The 15542-nt window shown below is 47.4% G+C and overlaps 1 protein-coding gene across 1 annotated transcript in view; it reads left to right on the forward strand.

Moving 5' to 3' along the window:
* The window catches only part of LOC123353111 (myeloperoxidase-like), a 61300-nt gene extending 46945 nt beyond the window's left edge, over positions 1 to 14355 (forward strand). Inside the window, exons 10-13 of the mRNA XM_044993938.1 lie at positions 2611 to 2781; positions 6684 to 6921; positions 9645 to 9862; positions 13948 to 14355. Coding sequence (XP_044849873.1) covers positions 2611 to 2781; positions 6684 to 6921; positions 9645 to 9852 — 617 coding nt within the window. The 3' untranslated portion in view covers positions 9853 to 9862; positions 13948 to 14355. The remainder of the gene's footprint in view (positions 1 to 2610; positions 2782 to 6683; positions 6922 to 9644; positions 9863 to 13947) is intronic.
* Positions 14356 to 15542: the final 1187 nt, after the last annotated feature.

Below are 15542 nucleotides of genomic sequence, written 5' to 3' on the forward strand. Positions count from 1 at the left end.
CATCCGCATGGAAGCACATACTCTGGAATGGTGGTCGAAGCATGAAGGGGCATACAAATGTTTAGCATATCTGGCATGTAAATATCTTGCAACGCTGGATAAAACAGCATCATGCGAATGCCTGTTCTCACTTTCAGGTGACATTGTAAGTAAAAGTTATCTCCCATAAATGTTAACAAACTTGTTTGTCTTAGTGATTGGCTGAACACGAAGTAGGACTGAGTGGATTTGTAGGCTCTAAAGTTTTACATTGTTTTATTTTTGAGTGCAGTTATGTAAAAAATAATAATTCTACATTTGTAAGTTGCACTTTCATGATAAAGAGATTGTACTTGTATGAGGTGAATTGGAAAATTACTATTTATTTTGTTTATAATTTTTACAGTGCAAATATTTGTAATAAAAATGATCATATTAATTTAATAGTATTCTATTATTATTTAACAATGTAATTAAAACTGTGATTAATCACAACTTTTTTTAATCTCATGATTAATTGCAATTCATTTTTTAATCATTTGACAGCCCTAATTATTATTAGAGATTATTATTATTATTATTATTATTTTATTTATTATAGAGGGCTATATTTATTTTAGCCTTTTTATAGTCTTGGGGCTGCAAGACTATCTTCTTTGATAGAGGTTTTCCAGAATGACATTTACAATCCTTTGTGGGAGGGATAGCTCAGTGGTTTGAGCATTGGCCTGCTAAACCCAGGGTTGTGAGTTCAATCCTTGAGGGGGTCACTTAGGGACCTGGGGCAAAAATTGGTCCTGCTAGTGAAGGCAGGGGGCTGGACTCAATGACCTTTCAAGGTTCCTTCCAGTTCTAGGAGATAGGTAATAATTGGAGATCTACCAGTTTCTCTCCCCACACCTAGAGCTTCTCATAGCCAGGGAAGGGAGATGAGCCAATGACTCTGTGAAGTCCAATAGGGACCTCATGATGCTAATCTAATTAACCTGGAAGGTACTAAGTTACTATGGTGATGGGAATGGTAGAAAACTCTAAAATGGACAACAGGTGAGCTATGAGCTTCAATCTAAACATGGCACTACAAATTGCCAGTGCAAGTTTGAGCTGCATGTGCAGATGGAACAGCTCATGGAACAAGAGGGTGACAGTCTCCGTTCAGTTGTGACTACACTTGGAATGCTGCATTCAGCTCTGGGCACCAGAAGAAAACAAACAAACTGAAGGGTGTTAAAAAAGAGCAACAAAAATGAGGCTAGGACTCTAGTATGCAGCAGTGTTATAGCCATTTTGGTCCCAGGATATTAGCAAGACAAGGTGGGTTAGGAAATATCTTTTATTGGACCAACTTCTGTTGGTGAGAGAGACAAGGTTTTGAGTACACTACCCGAAGAAGAGTTCTGTGTAGCTCGAAAGCTTGTCTCTCTCACCAACAGAAGTTTTTCCAATAAAAGATATTTCCTAACCCACCTTGTCTTTCTGGGATTCTAGGAAAGATTTTAAAAGCTGCCAGTAACTTTCACTGTTTCCAAAGTGGCCAAATATGAAGAGCATAGACAGATCAGATACAAAGGCTAAAAGAGCTTATGAACACTTTTAGGATAGACATCACGCAGAGAGCTGCCAGGTCTAGAACCTGAGGACCTTGTTCATATCAAATTGGAAACAGTGTAATACAGTTTAGCACTGCATTACATCACTGACAGAAGGATTGTTCAGTGTGTTTCAGGAGGTGTAATTAAGAGTAATGATGTCAAGCTAAGAAAAGGAAAATTTAAGCTGAATTTCAGGAAAATGTTCCTGAGAGTAAGGAATTCAACGCTGGCCAACTCTTCCAAGGGAAGCCAGGGGATTACAAAACCATTGGGGAGGACATTTTAAAACTAGACAGAACAAAAGGAACTGTAAAACAAAGCCCTTCTTTATGAGGATGGCCTAGAAAGGATCAAGTAGAGCTTGGTGAAATTTTTCATTTGAAACATTTTTTTTCAATGAATGGGGGCCTTTTTTTGTCAAAATGGAACTTTCCATAGCAACTCCCCACTTTGAACAACATTTTGGATTCTTGTTGAAAACTTGAACACCCAACATTTCAGCTGAAAACCAGGTATTTTTCACTTTTTGCCACTGTTGGTCCCAAAATTTTGATTTTCAAGTTTTTGATGAAAACCTAAAAACTTTTGAAGACAAATTTCAATGAAATTTTCCCCAGGAACAAAACACACATTGCCCAGCCAGCTCTACCTGTGAGGTCTTTTCCAGCTCTTGTTTTATTGCTGTGAGGTAAAAACACAAAGATCCATTTTTCCTGAAGGAGAAGCCTTCCCGGTTCTTCCTGTTCAGTTTGTTTACTAAAACTGCTTGGCTTCCTTTGAGCAGTTCAAATTGTTATCAGACACCAGGCCTCTGCGTTTGCAGACATTCTTATAAACTACTCTGGTTCCTTAGGGGGAACATGGTGCATACTGTTAGCTAGGAATGACTTCCCCAACCATCAGAGCAGGAAGGATCTCAGGTGACCCTGAGGAGCAAAGCGAGCATTGGGGCTAACCTTCTGTTACAGAAAATGTAGCCTACAAGGTGGAATCTATCACAGACTGTTCTGTTTCTTTCTGGACTTGACCTTTATTGCAGGTGGAATTGACCCGCTTCTCCGTGGTCTGCTGGTTGACCATGCAAAACTAATGAAACAGAATCAAATGATGATTGAGGAGCTCCAGGAGCGGCTTTTTGAACAGGTAGAAATAATTGGACTGGATCTAGCAGCCTTAAACCTGCAACGTGGAAGAGATCATGGTCTTCCAGGTAAGTAAGCATAAGGCTGCATCCCACAGGCAGTAATAGTGATTTCTCTGCATTGTTTGCAGCTGCTCCCACAATGTCCTAGGCTTTTTCCAGACAGCCAAGGAAGCACAGCCCCTGCCCTGAGGAGCTAAGGATGGGTGGACAGACAGATGTCAGGGAGGAAAAATGATTCTGTACTGATTATCAACATTCACCAAAAGGCTTTTAAGCAGAATTTAAATATGGATAGTGTGGGGCCTTTCGGACGAGCTTGGGGAGTCCATAAATGGGGAGGAGGGATTTGGGGGAGAAGGCTGAAGGTGATTGGCTGTCAGCATGACAGATGGGCAGATGGAGGAGGGAGCATGATGGAGTAGAGGAGAAGGGGGGAATGCAACACTGAAAAAGAAAGATAACCAGGGAGGGGCAGAACTGTACAGAGACGTGGAGGTGGCAGCCAGAGGCTTAAATCTGATGTCAGAGCTGATGGGAGCCAGGGGAGGGACGTGATCAGATGGATGGAGAAGGAAGGTGGCTCTATTGCTAGATTCTGACAGGCCAGAGGGAAAGGGTGTGTCTGGGTGGCCAGAGAGAGGCTGGTGCAGCCGTCAAGACTTGGACTAGAATTCTGGTGTGGGAATGGAAAGAAAAGACGGGATCTTGGAGACGCTGAAGAGGAAGCAGCAGAGTTTGGAAATGGCCTGGATGGGCAGCAAGGGAGAGGGCGGAGTCAGAAATAGCCCCTGTGGTGCAGGCCTGAGTGACAGGGGCTGGGGGCTATTGATCGTGGTGGAGAAGAGGGAAGATTGGGAGGGAAGGGAAGGTGTTTGGGTTTGGCTGTGTTCAGGGTAAGATGATGACAGGGGCGGGCACCCGAAGGGAGATGTCAGAGAGCCAGGCCAAGAGGCGGGATTGGATGGCAGGAGACAGGCAAAGCATGGAGAGAGCTGTGTGAGCCATCAGCATGCAGACGAGAGCTGAGTCCTGTGAGTCTGTCCAGGGAGTGAAGGGAGATGAGCAAAGGGCAGAGCCCTGGGAACCCCTGAGAGGGACAGAGGGCATCTCATTGAACAGGACACCGAGCTTGAAGTCAGAGGGGTAGGAGAAGACAGTGTCTCAGCACACAACAAGGAGAAGATGTCCAGGAGATTTTCTGCTGTAATTGTCTCAAACTCTGACAAAGATTTGTGGGTCATGGTGGACAATCAGCTGAACGTGAGATCCCGTGCAATGCCATGGCCAAGAGAGTTAATGAGATCCCAGGAGGCATAAACAGGGGAATCTTGAACAGTAATAAAGAGGTTATTTACCTCTGTATGTGGCACTGGTGCGACTGTTGCTGGAATACTGTGTACGGTGCTGATGTCCACAATTCAAGAAGGACATTGATAAATGAGAGAAAGTTCAGAGAAGAGCCATAAGAATGATCGAAGGATTGGAAAACCTGCCTTATAGTGAGAGAGTCAAGGAACTCAATCTATTTAGCTTGATGCCGAGAAGGTTAATGATTGACTTATAAGTCTGTAAGTACCACATGGGGAACAGAAATTTGATAATCGGCTCTTTAAACGGGCAGACAGAGGTATAACAAGTCCCAATGTCTGGAAGCTGAAGCTAGACAAATTTGGATTTGAAATAACACATACATTTTTAATAGTGATGGTAATCAACCATTGGAGAAATTTGACCAAGGACTGTGGTGGATTTTCCATCATTGGCAACTTTTAAATCAAGGTTGGATGGATTTTTTAAATGATACACTACTTCAGAAGAAATTATTTTGGGGAAGTTTCTGGCCTGTGCTCTACAAGAGGTCAGACTAGATGATCAGGGGTCCCTTCTGGCCTTGGAATCCATGAAAACTGTGGTGACTAGATTTTTCGCAGCAGGAATAGTGTCTGGATTTCACTTTTTGGTGGAAATTGCTCAAACTTTCAAAAACAAAACAATGTCCTTTGGCAGATTCGGACCCTCGGATTATTATTATTATTTGTTTGACCGTAGAACCTAGGAGCCCAAGTAATGGACCAGGACCTCACTGTGCTAGGCCCTGTACAAACACAGAATAAAAAAACAGAACAAGAATCTAAGTACAAAATGAGACAATAGATGGCTACAGACGTATCTCTGGGGAAACACAAGGAAACAGCGAGACAATATTGATCACCATGACAGGCCGTGGGTCTCAGCACAGCAGCAGCCTACCTGTTGGCAAGCTTTTGTAGGCTTCACTCCCAGGAGAGTTTGAAGGCGGATAATGAGGTAGCTTTGAGAATGTTGACAGGGAGCTCCTCCCATGAGCAAGGGACAGCGTGAGAGAAAGCTCAAAGGTGCTTGTTTGAAAATTTAACAAGTGGGCAATGGAGGCTGCCATTGGCCAGTCAGGTAGGAACTGACACCTAGATGGTGCGTGAGAGATGATAGGCAGGGTGAGGCCTTGATGATAGGCATAAACGTGAATAAATGCAGCTTGTGTTTGATGCATTAGAGGAATGGGAGACAGTGGAGGGATCTAAAGAGGAATGACATGGTTAAAGCAATGGGCTAGGAAAATTATCCTTGCAGAAGTAGTCTGGATTGTTATGAGTGGGACAAGTTTGCATTTGTCAAGGCCCAAGAAGAGACTGCTGCAGTAACTGAGATGCATAATGAGGAGATCTTGGCCGAGAGCTGTAGCTGTGTGGATGGACAGGAAGGGCCATATCTTAGAGACATTTTACAGAAAGAATCAGCAAAATTTAGAGACAGCCGGGCTGTGAGGACCAAGTCGAAGATGGTGTCCAGGTTAAAGGCCTGAATGAAGGGTTTGATTTTCACCCAGCCTTTACTCCCCTGCATCTTGCAAAGCTTGGCTCTGGTGCACAGGAGCAAGGGGTGCTACACATCTGCTTACATCCCCGAGCCCTCAGAGCAATGGTGAGCTGGAGCCAGTTCCCACAGGTTCTCAAGAACCGGTTGCTAAAATTAGACCTCCGTGGAGAACTGGTTGTTAAAGGGCCAGGAGGTGGGCAAAGAACTCCAGTCCGTAGGCCGGACCATTCTGTTGCTCCCAGGATTCCCAGCTGGGGAGGCTGAGGCTTCCCGGGCCCCTTCCCCGCTTCCCCCCAGCTGCAGCGTGGCCAGCCGCCGGCACCAGCTGGGCAGCTCAGCTGAGCTCCGGAGTCATCCTGTTGCCGCTTTTTGATGGCCCAGCAAGGGGAGAGGGAGGGCTGCTGCAAGCTCCAGGGCTGACCCAGGGGGGACGGGGAGGGGAGGGGGCAAGTGGGGCAATTGGCCCAGGCCCTGTAGCGGCCCCCGGCCCCGCAAGGATGTCTCCCCCGGCCCCTCCCCCACTCCCCCCCTTAAATCAGAACTTTTTATAGGGAACCGGCTGTTAAGATTTTTGCAGCTCATCACTGCCTCAGAGTAACGGGGCTGGCACACAAGGAGGAGTCACTGCCTCCTGCAGACATCGAGGAAGCACTGGCCTTGGGGGCATCCAGCGAGACACTGCCCCTGAACAAGGACTTTGTCTTATGGACACAGTCTAGCTCATGGAAAAGCCAGCCCCTCCCCCCCGGTGACACTTCAGAAAGTTACAAGCATCGGAAAACAGGGATTGATAATAGGTCCTGTGCTGCATTCCTCATTGATACATTCACTCCCAGTAGCACATAGTTATAAAGTTAGTAGGACACTGAACTTTCCAACTCAGCTTTACCTCCCATTCCCGTTTGTGAAGACAGAATTTTGTTAATTCAGTGTCTGATTCTAGATGACACATCAACATCTGTAGAAATATTTTTTTAAATCCCGGACAAGGCAAATGTTACTAGTGGGCAACGGCAAAGTGGGCTGCATGTGGAGAATGGAGGACAATGGGGAGATGCTGGCACAGATGGGAGGGAGATGGAGGTATTGACTGCTCTGGTCTGGTTCTGCAGGGTATAACGCCTGGAGGAAATTCTGTGGGCTCTCACAGCCTCGCAACTTCGCTGAACTCTCTAAAGTACTGAGAAATCCTGAGCTGGCCAGGAAGTTCATGAACCTGTACGGGACACCAGACAATATCGACATATGGATTGGGGCTATGGCAGAGCCATTTGTTCCCAATGGCAGAGTGGGACCTCTCCTGGCTTGCATCATTGGAACTCAGTTCAGGAAATTGCGAGATGGGGACAGGTAGGCTGACTGGAAAGTGAATCTCCACTTCCATTTTATCTACAAAAGAACAAATGGCAGTTGGTGTCATGTGCTGTTCCATTCCCTCACCGATGGGCTTGCTTGGTGTTCCAAGCGCCACGGCTCAATACCGGGGTTTCATTCACAGTTATTCAAGGGGCGCCTCTGTGGGAAGGGAAGTTGATTAATCCCTACGTGGCCAGACAGCTCCACTCACTGGTGCATGGATAGTCTGTTGAGGGCTCTGAAGAAAGGTGAAACGCCCTTAAATCTCTTATAAAGGTGGTAATTTCTGTGGTCATTATCCTGGGTGTATGAATCCAGTCTGCTTCAAACCAACACGAAAAATGCAAACACTATGTCAATTTTAATTTCCATTTCGTATATTGCCACTTTCAAAACATTTCTTAGAAATGCAGGTTTAATTTGACTGTTAATGTTGCAGTGGAGTTTCCTTTTAACAATGATGTCACCACCATTCTCCCATAATTTATGCCATGCAAAAATACTACATTAAAAAAAGTTATGCAGTTTGCAAAGTCGAGCACTCGGACGTTAGGAAATGCCAGAAATGAGGCTGCCTGCAATCTTAACTCAGCACCCTTGTGCGTGTGCATTTTGACAGTCTTTTTAATTACACGATTGTGTGTTGTCGGGGTTCTGGGAACAACAACATAGGACGGACAGCGCTCCAGGAATGAGGCAGCTGTTCAATATTTCTTCTTATCCTTATTGTTCAGCATGTGACCCCTGCTGTGTTCACCTCACATCATCCAAACCTTGCACTGAATACAGAATTCGTCATTTCTTCATGGGCAGTTCCAGGGCACTGACCTTAGTATCACCAATGTATCTTCACAACACCTCAGTGAGGTAGGAAGGTGTTATGGGCCCCGTTTTACAGACGGGCACAGAGCTAGGAACTCCATAACTTACAAGTGTTTGTTCTGCCTTGTTCTCAAGGGGAACCAAACCATTTTTGCTGAAACACAGCAGAAAAATCCAGCTTGAGGCAGAGCCCAAGCCTGGTGAATCTCCGCCTGCAGGGTTCAGGTCTGGCAAAGTAACAAGTGATAAACCAGAGGAACCTGAGCAGGGCCAATGTCTTCCCCTCCCTACCTCGTCCCCTCTGCCATAGGCTTGATGGTGGGGGGATAAGTTATTGTCTCCCTGCCTGAGAGTTGGGGGGGAAGTGTCCCATTTCTCCCTCCCCTCAGATGACCCTTATACTAGCACGTATAGCACTGCAGGGAGACGGGGTCCCAGAAAGGCCCCCAGTATCATGCAGTTCAAGCCAGCTTATGCCCCTACACATGCCTGCCCCCTCTCCAGTAGCAGGAGCCCCACAAGGTCTCTGCACTTCGGTCACCCGGGTTCCTCTCAGGGTGGGTGCACCTAGGCCTCTTTCTCCGTTTCCTTTAAAGAGGAGGACGATGCTGCCGTCTTCCTGGTGGCTGCCTCGTGCTCCTTCCCTCAGGTAGGGAGCAGCTAGCTCCTGCCTTTTCGCCAAACTGAGCCAGGCTCCCTCCTTTTCTCTCCCCTCCAGGCCTGGCATTGGCTGCGGGTATAACAAGGCAGGGCTAGCTAGGCCCAATGGCTCTCTTTAACCCCTTTCGTGCTGGTGGGCAGTTTCTGTGCTTGACCACATTTGTATCTTTTCCAACTCATTGTGCAGCCCTGCCTAGCCCATGGCACACCATCCAAGCACTGGGCGGAAGAGAGAATAGTGCATTCCAGGAACTCGCCCTGTTTCAGGGAGGCATCAGCCCATTTTACTGACAGGCCCAGAGGTCTCTTTGCTCCTGTTGGAGTTGGGGCCATGATCTGATTGGACTGGTGAGGGAGGGGGAATCCTTGCCATGCTGTTAGCGCGGCTCCTGCTACTGGAGTGAGCCAGGGGTCGTTTGTGGACTAAACAGTATGTGATCATTCAATTAAGGTCTCGAACACAGCCCATACACACAAGAGGGCAGAGTTAAGACTGTGCAGGCAACCTTAATTCAGGGATTTCCTAACTTTTGCATAGATTCAGAGATGTTAAGGCCGGAAGGGACCATGGTGATCATCTAGTCCAGTGACTCTCAAATGTTTGTACTGGTGACCCCTTTCACATGGCAAGACTCTGAGTGCGACCCCCCCTTATAAATTAAAAACTCTTTTTTATATATTTAACACCATTATAAATGCTGGAGGAAATGCAGGGTTTGGGGTGGAGGCTGACAGCTCGCGACCCCCCCACCCATAATGACCTTGTGACCCCCTAAGGGGTCCAAACCCCCAGTTTGAGAACCCTTAATCTAGTCTGAGCTCCTGTACAGCCCAGGCCAGAGAACATCTGTGATTCCCACAGAAGCTTTTTAGCCCATGACTTTGCAATCTAAAGTTCTTTGCATTTTCAGTAGAACTTATCCGTATAGAATCTTCACAGTCTTTCTCTAGAAATCCTGAAGGCATTTTGGTTATAGGAGATTTATTAACATTAGAAATACACTTTTTTTTAACTTCCAGCTGAAAATGTGGCCCCACTGCAGCTGGTGGGAGTTTTGCTGCTGACTACAATGAATCCCAGATTTCACACACCACCATTTGTATTTCCTTTTCACAGGCAAGGCTACTTTTCATATCAATGGAGACAAAACAAATCATGATCCGCCAGGACTAAATTCATTCCCAAGAAGGATAAACACGGGCTGTAACACTGCTGCTTTTCTGCTTCTTTGTAGATTCTGGTGGGAGAATCCCGGGGTTTTCACTCCACAGCAGCGCCGTGCCCTGAGCAGAAGTTCATTGCCACGGGTTCTCTGTGATAACACTCGCATTAGAGAGGTGCCAAGGGACGTGTTCAAGGTCAACCGCTATCCTGAGGACTTTGTGAACTGCAGAGTGATCAACAGTCTTGACTTGTCACCTTGGAGACAACGCAGTAACTAGGGAGTGGAAGGTACAGAATGGACCCTGTGCCCAGAGAAACACACACAACTGGGCCCACATGGAGGCTACTCCTCCCCAGCATTCCCTGGCCTTTCCTCCCCAGATCAACCCCAATCCCCCAAAAAACTCACTCTTCCAGCCACCCTTCCTCCAACAGATTCTTCCTCCCAATCCCCCACCTTGATCTTCCCATCTGCCCCAGAGGCTCCCGCTTGTCTTCACTATAACACAAGGGCATGTTAGCACTGCTTGGCAGAGTTGTGTTAACCAACACACTGGCGAATACACCCACAGCAAAGTTGGTTTTAGCACCATGTTCATAGAATCTCAGGGTTGGAAGGGACCTCAGGAGGTCATCTAGTCCAACCCCCAACTAGTTCAGGGCCATGTTCTGTCACACCCTGATTTTCTAGTGAACACAAGCCCATTGACTCTCTTGTCCCTAAGGCTCTGTCACTGCCTGGCCCTGGTACCAATGACCCGACCTTCACCCACCCTGTTCACAGACTGTAGGTTGGATCCAGCTGCACTGAAGACAGTGGGAGGCTTTCCATTTACTCTAGTGGGAGTTGGACTGGGAACCCTAGATCCCTAGCTTGGGATGGCTGTGGATCATGTACTCGTACAGTTGCCTTCCTAAGAGACACAGACTCATCCACTCATTCCACTTCATGGAAACGTACAGGTTTGACTAACTTTTCAGTAGGAAGGTTTCTCAGATCCAGGATTGGCTTTCTGGAGAGAGAGACCCAGCCCTACCCCAGAACAGCTTGCTCAGGAGCAAGGACTTGGGTCTTCCACATCCCAGGGAAGTGCTCTAACCACTAGGCCATAGAGTTACTCTCTTTCAATGACTCCTGTTGGAGCTGTTCCATTTTATATTGAAAAAATTACGTTTATTGCTCTAGAGAGGCTGATTCTGTTGGCTGGTGGTCAGGGTACTCAGCTGGGATGTGCAAGATCCAAGCGCCTACTGCAAATCAGGAATGTGAACCTGGGGTGTTTTCATCCCACGTGAGTGCCCTAACCACCAGGCTACTCGGTATCCTGGGGTGGGCAGGTGCTTGCACTCATATTTGGGTGTGGGGGATTTTGAAAGGCCTCGGTTTTGTTTTGAATTGGAACCAAACAAATTAGAGACGTCATTTTTTCCCAAATGGGAATTGCTGTTTCTGGCCAGCTCTAGTGTTCCAGTGGAATTCAGGTGTCAGGGGAGCCCTGGTTGCAGCAGGGTGACTGATCTCTCAGGGAGCCAGGACCAGTGCCATGCAGGGTCTTGAAAAATCAGGACAGCACCCCATAGAACTGGGCTCTGAATTGAATGGGGAGCCAGTGCAGAGAACAGCATGTTGGGGTGATGTGTTCCCAGGGTCCTGTGTTGCTGAGCGACCAGGTTGCTGTGTTTTTAACAAGCTGTTTTTTCTTCAGGGCTTGAGCTTCCCTCCTAGATAAAAGGAATTGCAATACCCGGCTTAAGTGTCACAGTGCGCAGATCATTGTGACCAGCTCTGCCTTTCCTACCACCAGGCACAGTCGGGCCAGCCACAGACAGCAGGGAGCTTTTTTCTTTGTTGCTGTTGCTACATACATCGAAGAGGACCCCGGGCTGTGGACCAGAGTGGCAGTGAGAGGGCAGATGGCTGGGACTGTGATAGAGAAGGAGTGCTTTTCCTTTCCCACCAGTATTATCCTGGTTCAGCTTCAGCCAGCTGCTCTTCATGCAGCGGCTGAGCTCAGAAGGCAGTGAGAAACTGCCATGGGGCAAGTACACGCCAATCCCCTTTGGGGCGGGGAAAAGGGCGTTATAGCCCTGTGGCTAAGTCCACCTGAACACTCTTAGCCTTAGGCCACACAGCCTAATGGCCAGGGTCAATACGGCTGCCCTCTCTTGCAGGGCCTTAGGGCCTAATGGTTGTGGGGGGCACCGCCAAAGGAGGGGGTGGCTGGGGTGGGGAGTCCCAGACCCTCTTTACTTCACCAGGTCCCAGCCCAGGGCCCTGTTAGCGGAAGTGTATTCACCCTTGGGTCAGCGGGGATCTGAACAAAACATGCTGATTTAGTGCCCAGTCATAGAATCAGGGAAGATGAGGGTTGGAAGGGACCTCAGGAGGTATCTAGTCCAACTCCCTGCTCAAAGCAGGACCAAACCCAACTAAATCATCCCAGCCAGGGCTTTGTCAAGCCTGACCTTAAAAACCTCTAAGGAAGGAGATTCCACCACCTCCCTAGGGAACCCATTCCAGTGCTTCACCATCCTCCTAGTGAAATAGTGTTTCCTAATATCCAACCTAGACCTCCCCCACTGCAACTTGAGACCATTGCTCCTTGTTCTGTCATCTGCCACCACTGAGAACAGCTGAGTTCCATCCTCTTTGAAACCCCCCTTGAAGTAGTTGAAGGCTGCTATCAAATCCCCCCCCCCCCACACTCTTCTCTTCTGCAGACTAAATAACCCCAGTTCCCTCACTTCTTCTCATAAGTCATGTGCCCCAGCCCCCCGATCATTTTCGTTGCCCTCTGCTGGACTCTCTCCAATTTATCCACATCCTTTCGGTAGTGGGGGGCCCAAAACTGGACGCAATACTCCAGATGTGGGCTCAGCAGTGCCGAATAGAGGGGAAACAAAGGCACGTTGTTGACTCATATCCAGCTTCTCATCCTCTGTAATCCCCAGGTCCTTTTCTGCAGAACTGTCGCTTAGCCAGTCGGTCCCTAGCCTGTAGCACTGCATGGGATTCTTCTGTCCTAAGTGCAGGACTTTGCACTTGTCCTTGTTGAACCTCAGATTTCTTTTGGCCCAAACCTCCAATTTTTCTAGGTCACTCTGAACCCTGTCCCTACCCGCCAGTTTATCTACCTCTCCCCCCAGCTTAGTGTCATCTGAAAACTTGCTGAGGGTGCAATCCATCCCATCATCCAGATCTTTAATGAAGATGTTGAACATAACCGGCCCCAGGGCCGACTTCTGGGGCACTCCACTTGATACCAGCTGCTAACTTAACAGCGAGCCATTGATCACTACCCATTGAGCCTGACAATCTCATGTGGTGCAGAAAAGGCTGCAGGAGGGAACTGAGCCTTACTGGTCTGCATGGTGGCAGAAGAGCTGTTAGCGCTGGTCTTCAGCTTAATCTTTCCCTTAATTTCAGCCCATCGCTCCTAACTGTACCCCATTCATAGATGTGTAAGGACAGAAGAGACCCTCCTCACCCTCTAGTGTGATCTCCTGCATAGCACAGGCCAGAGACCATTACCCAATCAGTCCTGTAGTGACACCAATAAATTGTGATTGAGCTAGAGCATAACTTTTAGAAAGAGACACCCACATTTGATTGAAAGCTGGAGTTGTTCATAGCCTTTAAGGGCAGGAAGGATCCTTGATCATCTTGTCTGACCCCGTATAATACAGGACACTAAATTACACTCAGTAACCACTATATTGAGCCTAATCACTTGGGTTAAATTAAAGCATTTCAGTCCGCAGGAGCTGAGCACTACAGGGACCAGGAGACAGCAAGGTGCCAGTGAGATGGAGATTCCATCCCACCCTTTGGTAATCTGCTCCAGTAGTTGATCACCTTCACTGTTAACCATTAGAGTTTCTTGCCAGTTTGAATTTGTCTAGCTTCATCTGCCAGCCACTGGGCCTTGTAATGCCTTTGTCCAGTAGATTAAAGGGCCCCCTAATATCATTGAAAAGAAGCTGGATGATGCAGTCGTGTTTTACAGTGCTGGCGATATCCCTTTTATTCCAACAGTAACTAGGCAGGTGTGAAACTACACCTGCTAAAGAGAAATTTCTTTAAATCTGCAGAACCAGAGAATTTGCATCCTAGAGTTCCAAAAGAATTGGCCAAGAAGCATTCTGAGCCATTGATCTTAATTTTTAACAATATTAGAAAGAAAGGGAAAGTCCCAGAGGACTGGGGGAAAAGCTAATATTCTGCCAATACTCTAAAAACGTTCAGCACCAAAAACTGCTTCACTCAGAGACAGAATAAACAATAGTTCAGGGGAAATTTCATGTCCAGGACAATCCCAGCCACCCAGGAGCCTTCTCTGCTTTATTAACACCTTGCCCATTTCACCCCACAGAACAAGCATCTGGTGACTCCGTATGATGGAAGTTGAGATTTCCCTGGAGGGCTGGATTGAGGATGCTGCTGGCAAGGATTCTTCACTACTTTCAGTCTAACCCACTGCTGACACTTGCTGGCTGGAATGCACGGCCTGGCTCTGTGGCTGGCTGGACTGCATGGCCCACCCGCTGTCATTTTGCCTGTGTTTGTGTCGATTTTCTTCCATTTGCAAAAACTTCCAACACTGGCATTAGCTTGCAAGTGGCCACTGCTAAAAGAACTAGGATTAGCTAGTAACACTCGCTAAAAAAGCCCAGACTGAATTGAAGCCCATGAGTGCAGATTTACAAGTTAGTGATTGAAGGCTGCCTTCTGGCACCTCTTTTTGTGATTCTTCAATTTCTTTATCATACAGATAATTGATTCTCTTTCTGGTTTCTCTGAATGGTGAAAGGGCAAGTTGTTCACATTAAAGATATTATCTCAATAAAGCCTGATTTATGCAAAAATGTATTCAGGTACCATCACCTCCCATTTCTGATTATTGTCAGTATATTGGAACAAATACACCGTTAAGCAGAGAGCACTACCTAGCCAGACTATATACATCTCTAGCACCCCTCAGGGAAAGGGTGGCCCCTACTCCTGTCTCAGAGTCCAGGGCACCTCCCCACAGCTGTTTTGTTCAAGGCGTCAGCCCCCTTTTGTGCCAACAAAAAGGCAGCATGCTTCTGCAGCCCACAAAAAGCAGAGTCTGAGCCCTTTGGGAAGCCAAAGAAAGAGAAACAACCTGGCACTTCTCCTTTCTGAGGGGGCCTAGGTGGACAAGGCTCTCAAACCTTTTCTGCAATCCCTGCTTCCAGGGACCAAAGGGCTCTTCGTTGCAATCCTCCTTCTTCAGAGTGCCCCCCCTGCACTGAGCAGGGCTCCTCCCTTTTAGGGACCACCCGTCTCCAGGCTTGACATGCCTCACAGGTACAGCAACAACTCCGTAGCCCTCTAAAAAATTGTTTTGAATTGACCAATATTGTGATGTCCTTCAGATTCCATGGGTAGCATGAAGAATTCACATACATTTTCCTGAAGACACATGCCTTGGTTCCTAGTCACTGAAAACCCTTCTTCAAGTGCCTTCCATACTACACAGTAAGCCACCCAGGTATCACTGGATTCCTGGCACCTCGTGCAGGATTTTGCCCATGGATATGTAGCAGGAGCACGTGAAATGGCAAATGGTGTGAATGAAAGCGGTAGCAGGGACCTTTGGATGTGTCTGTTGTTCAGTACTGCTGCACCAACATCTTGTACCAGTACCGGCAGCTAATGCGTGTACCAAGGGTCTCAGTCAAATGCTGTCCGCAGCCAGCGAGGCAAAGCATCCGTCTGCGATGTTTGCTACACCTCCCTACTTCGTCTTGTCAGTCTTCTAGACCAGACGTTTCAGCACAGCTGGATCCAGAATTGTCCTAGTGCTTCCTGGTATCTCAGCTGTGAATTCATGGCAAAGCTGCCTGCCCTGTCTGTCCCTTGGAGCACTAGCAGCTTTTGCTACATTTCCTGCAGTGACTCAGCGGCTGCTCTTAAATACACTGTAGCCCAGTTCCTTTAGGA

Source organism: Mauremys mutica, chromosome 19, assembly GCF_020497125.1.
Source record: "Mauremys mutica isolate MM-2020 ecotype Southern chromosome 19, ASM2049712v1, whole genome shotgun sequence".
NCBI classification, from domain to species: Eukaryota; Metazoa; Chordata; order Testudines; family Geoemydidae; genus Mauremys; species Mauremys mutica.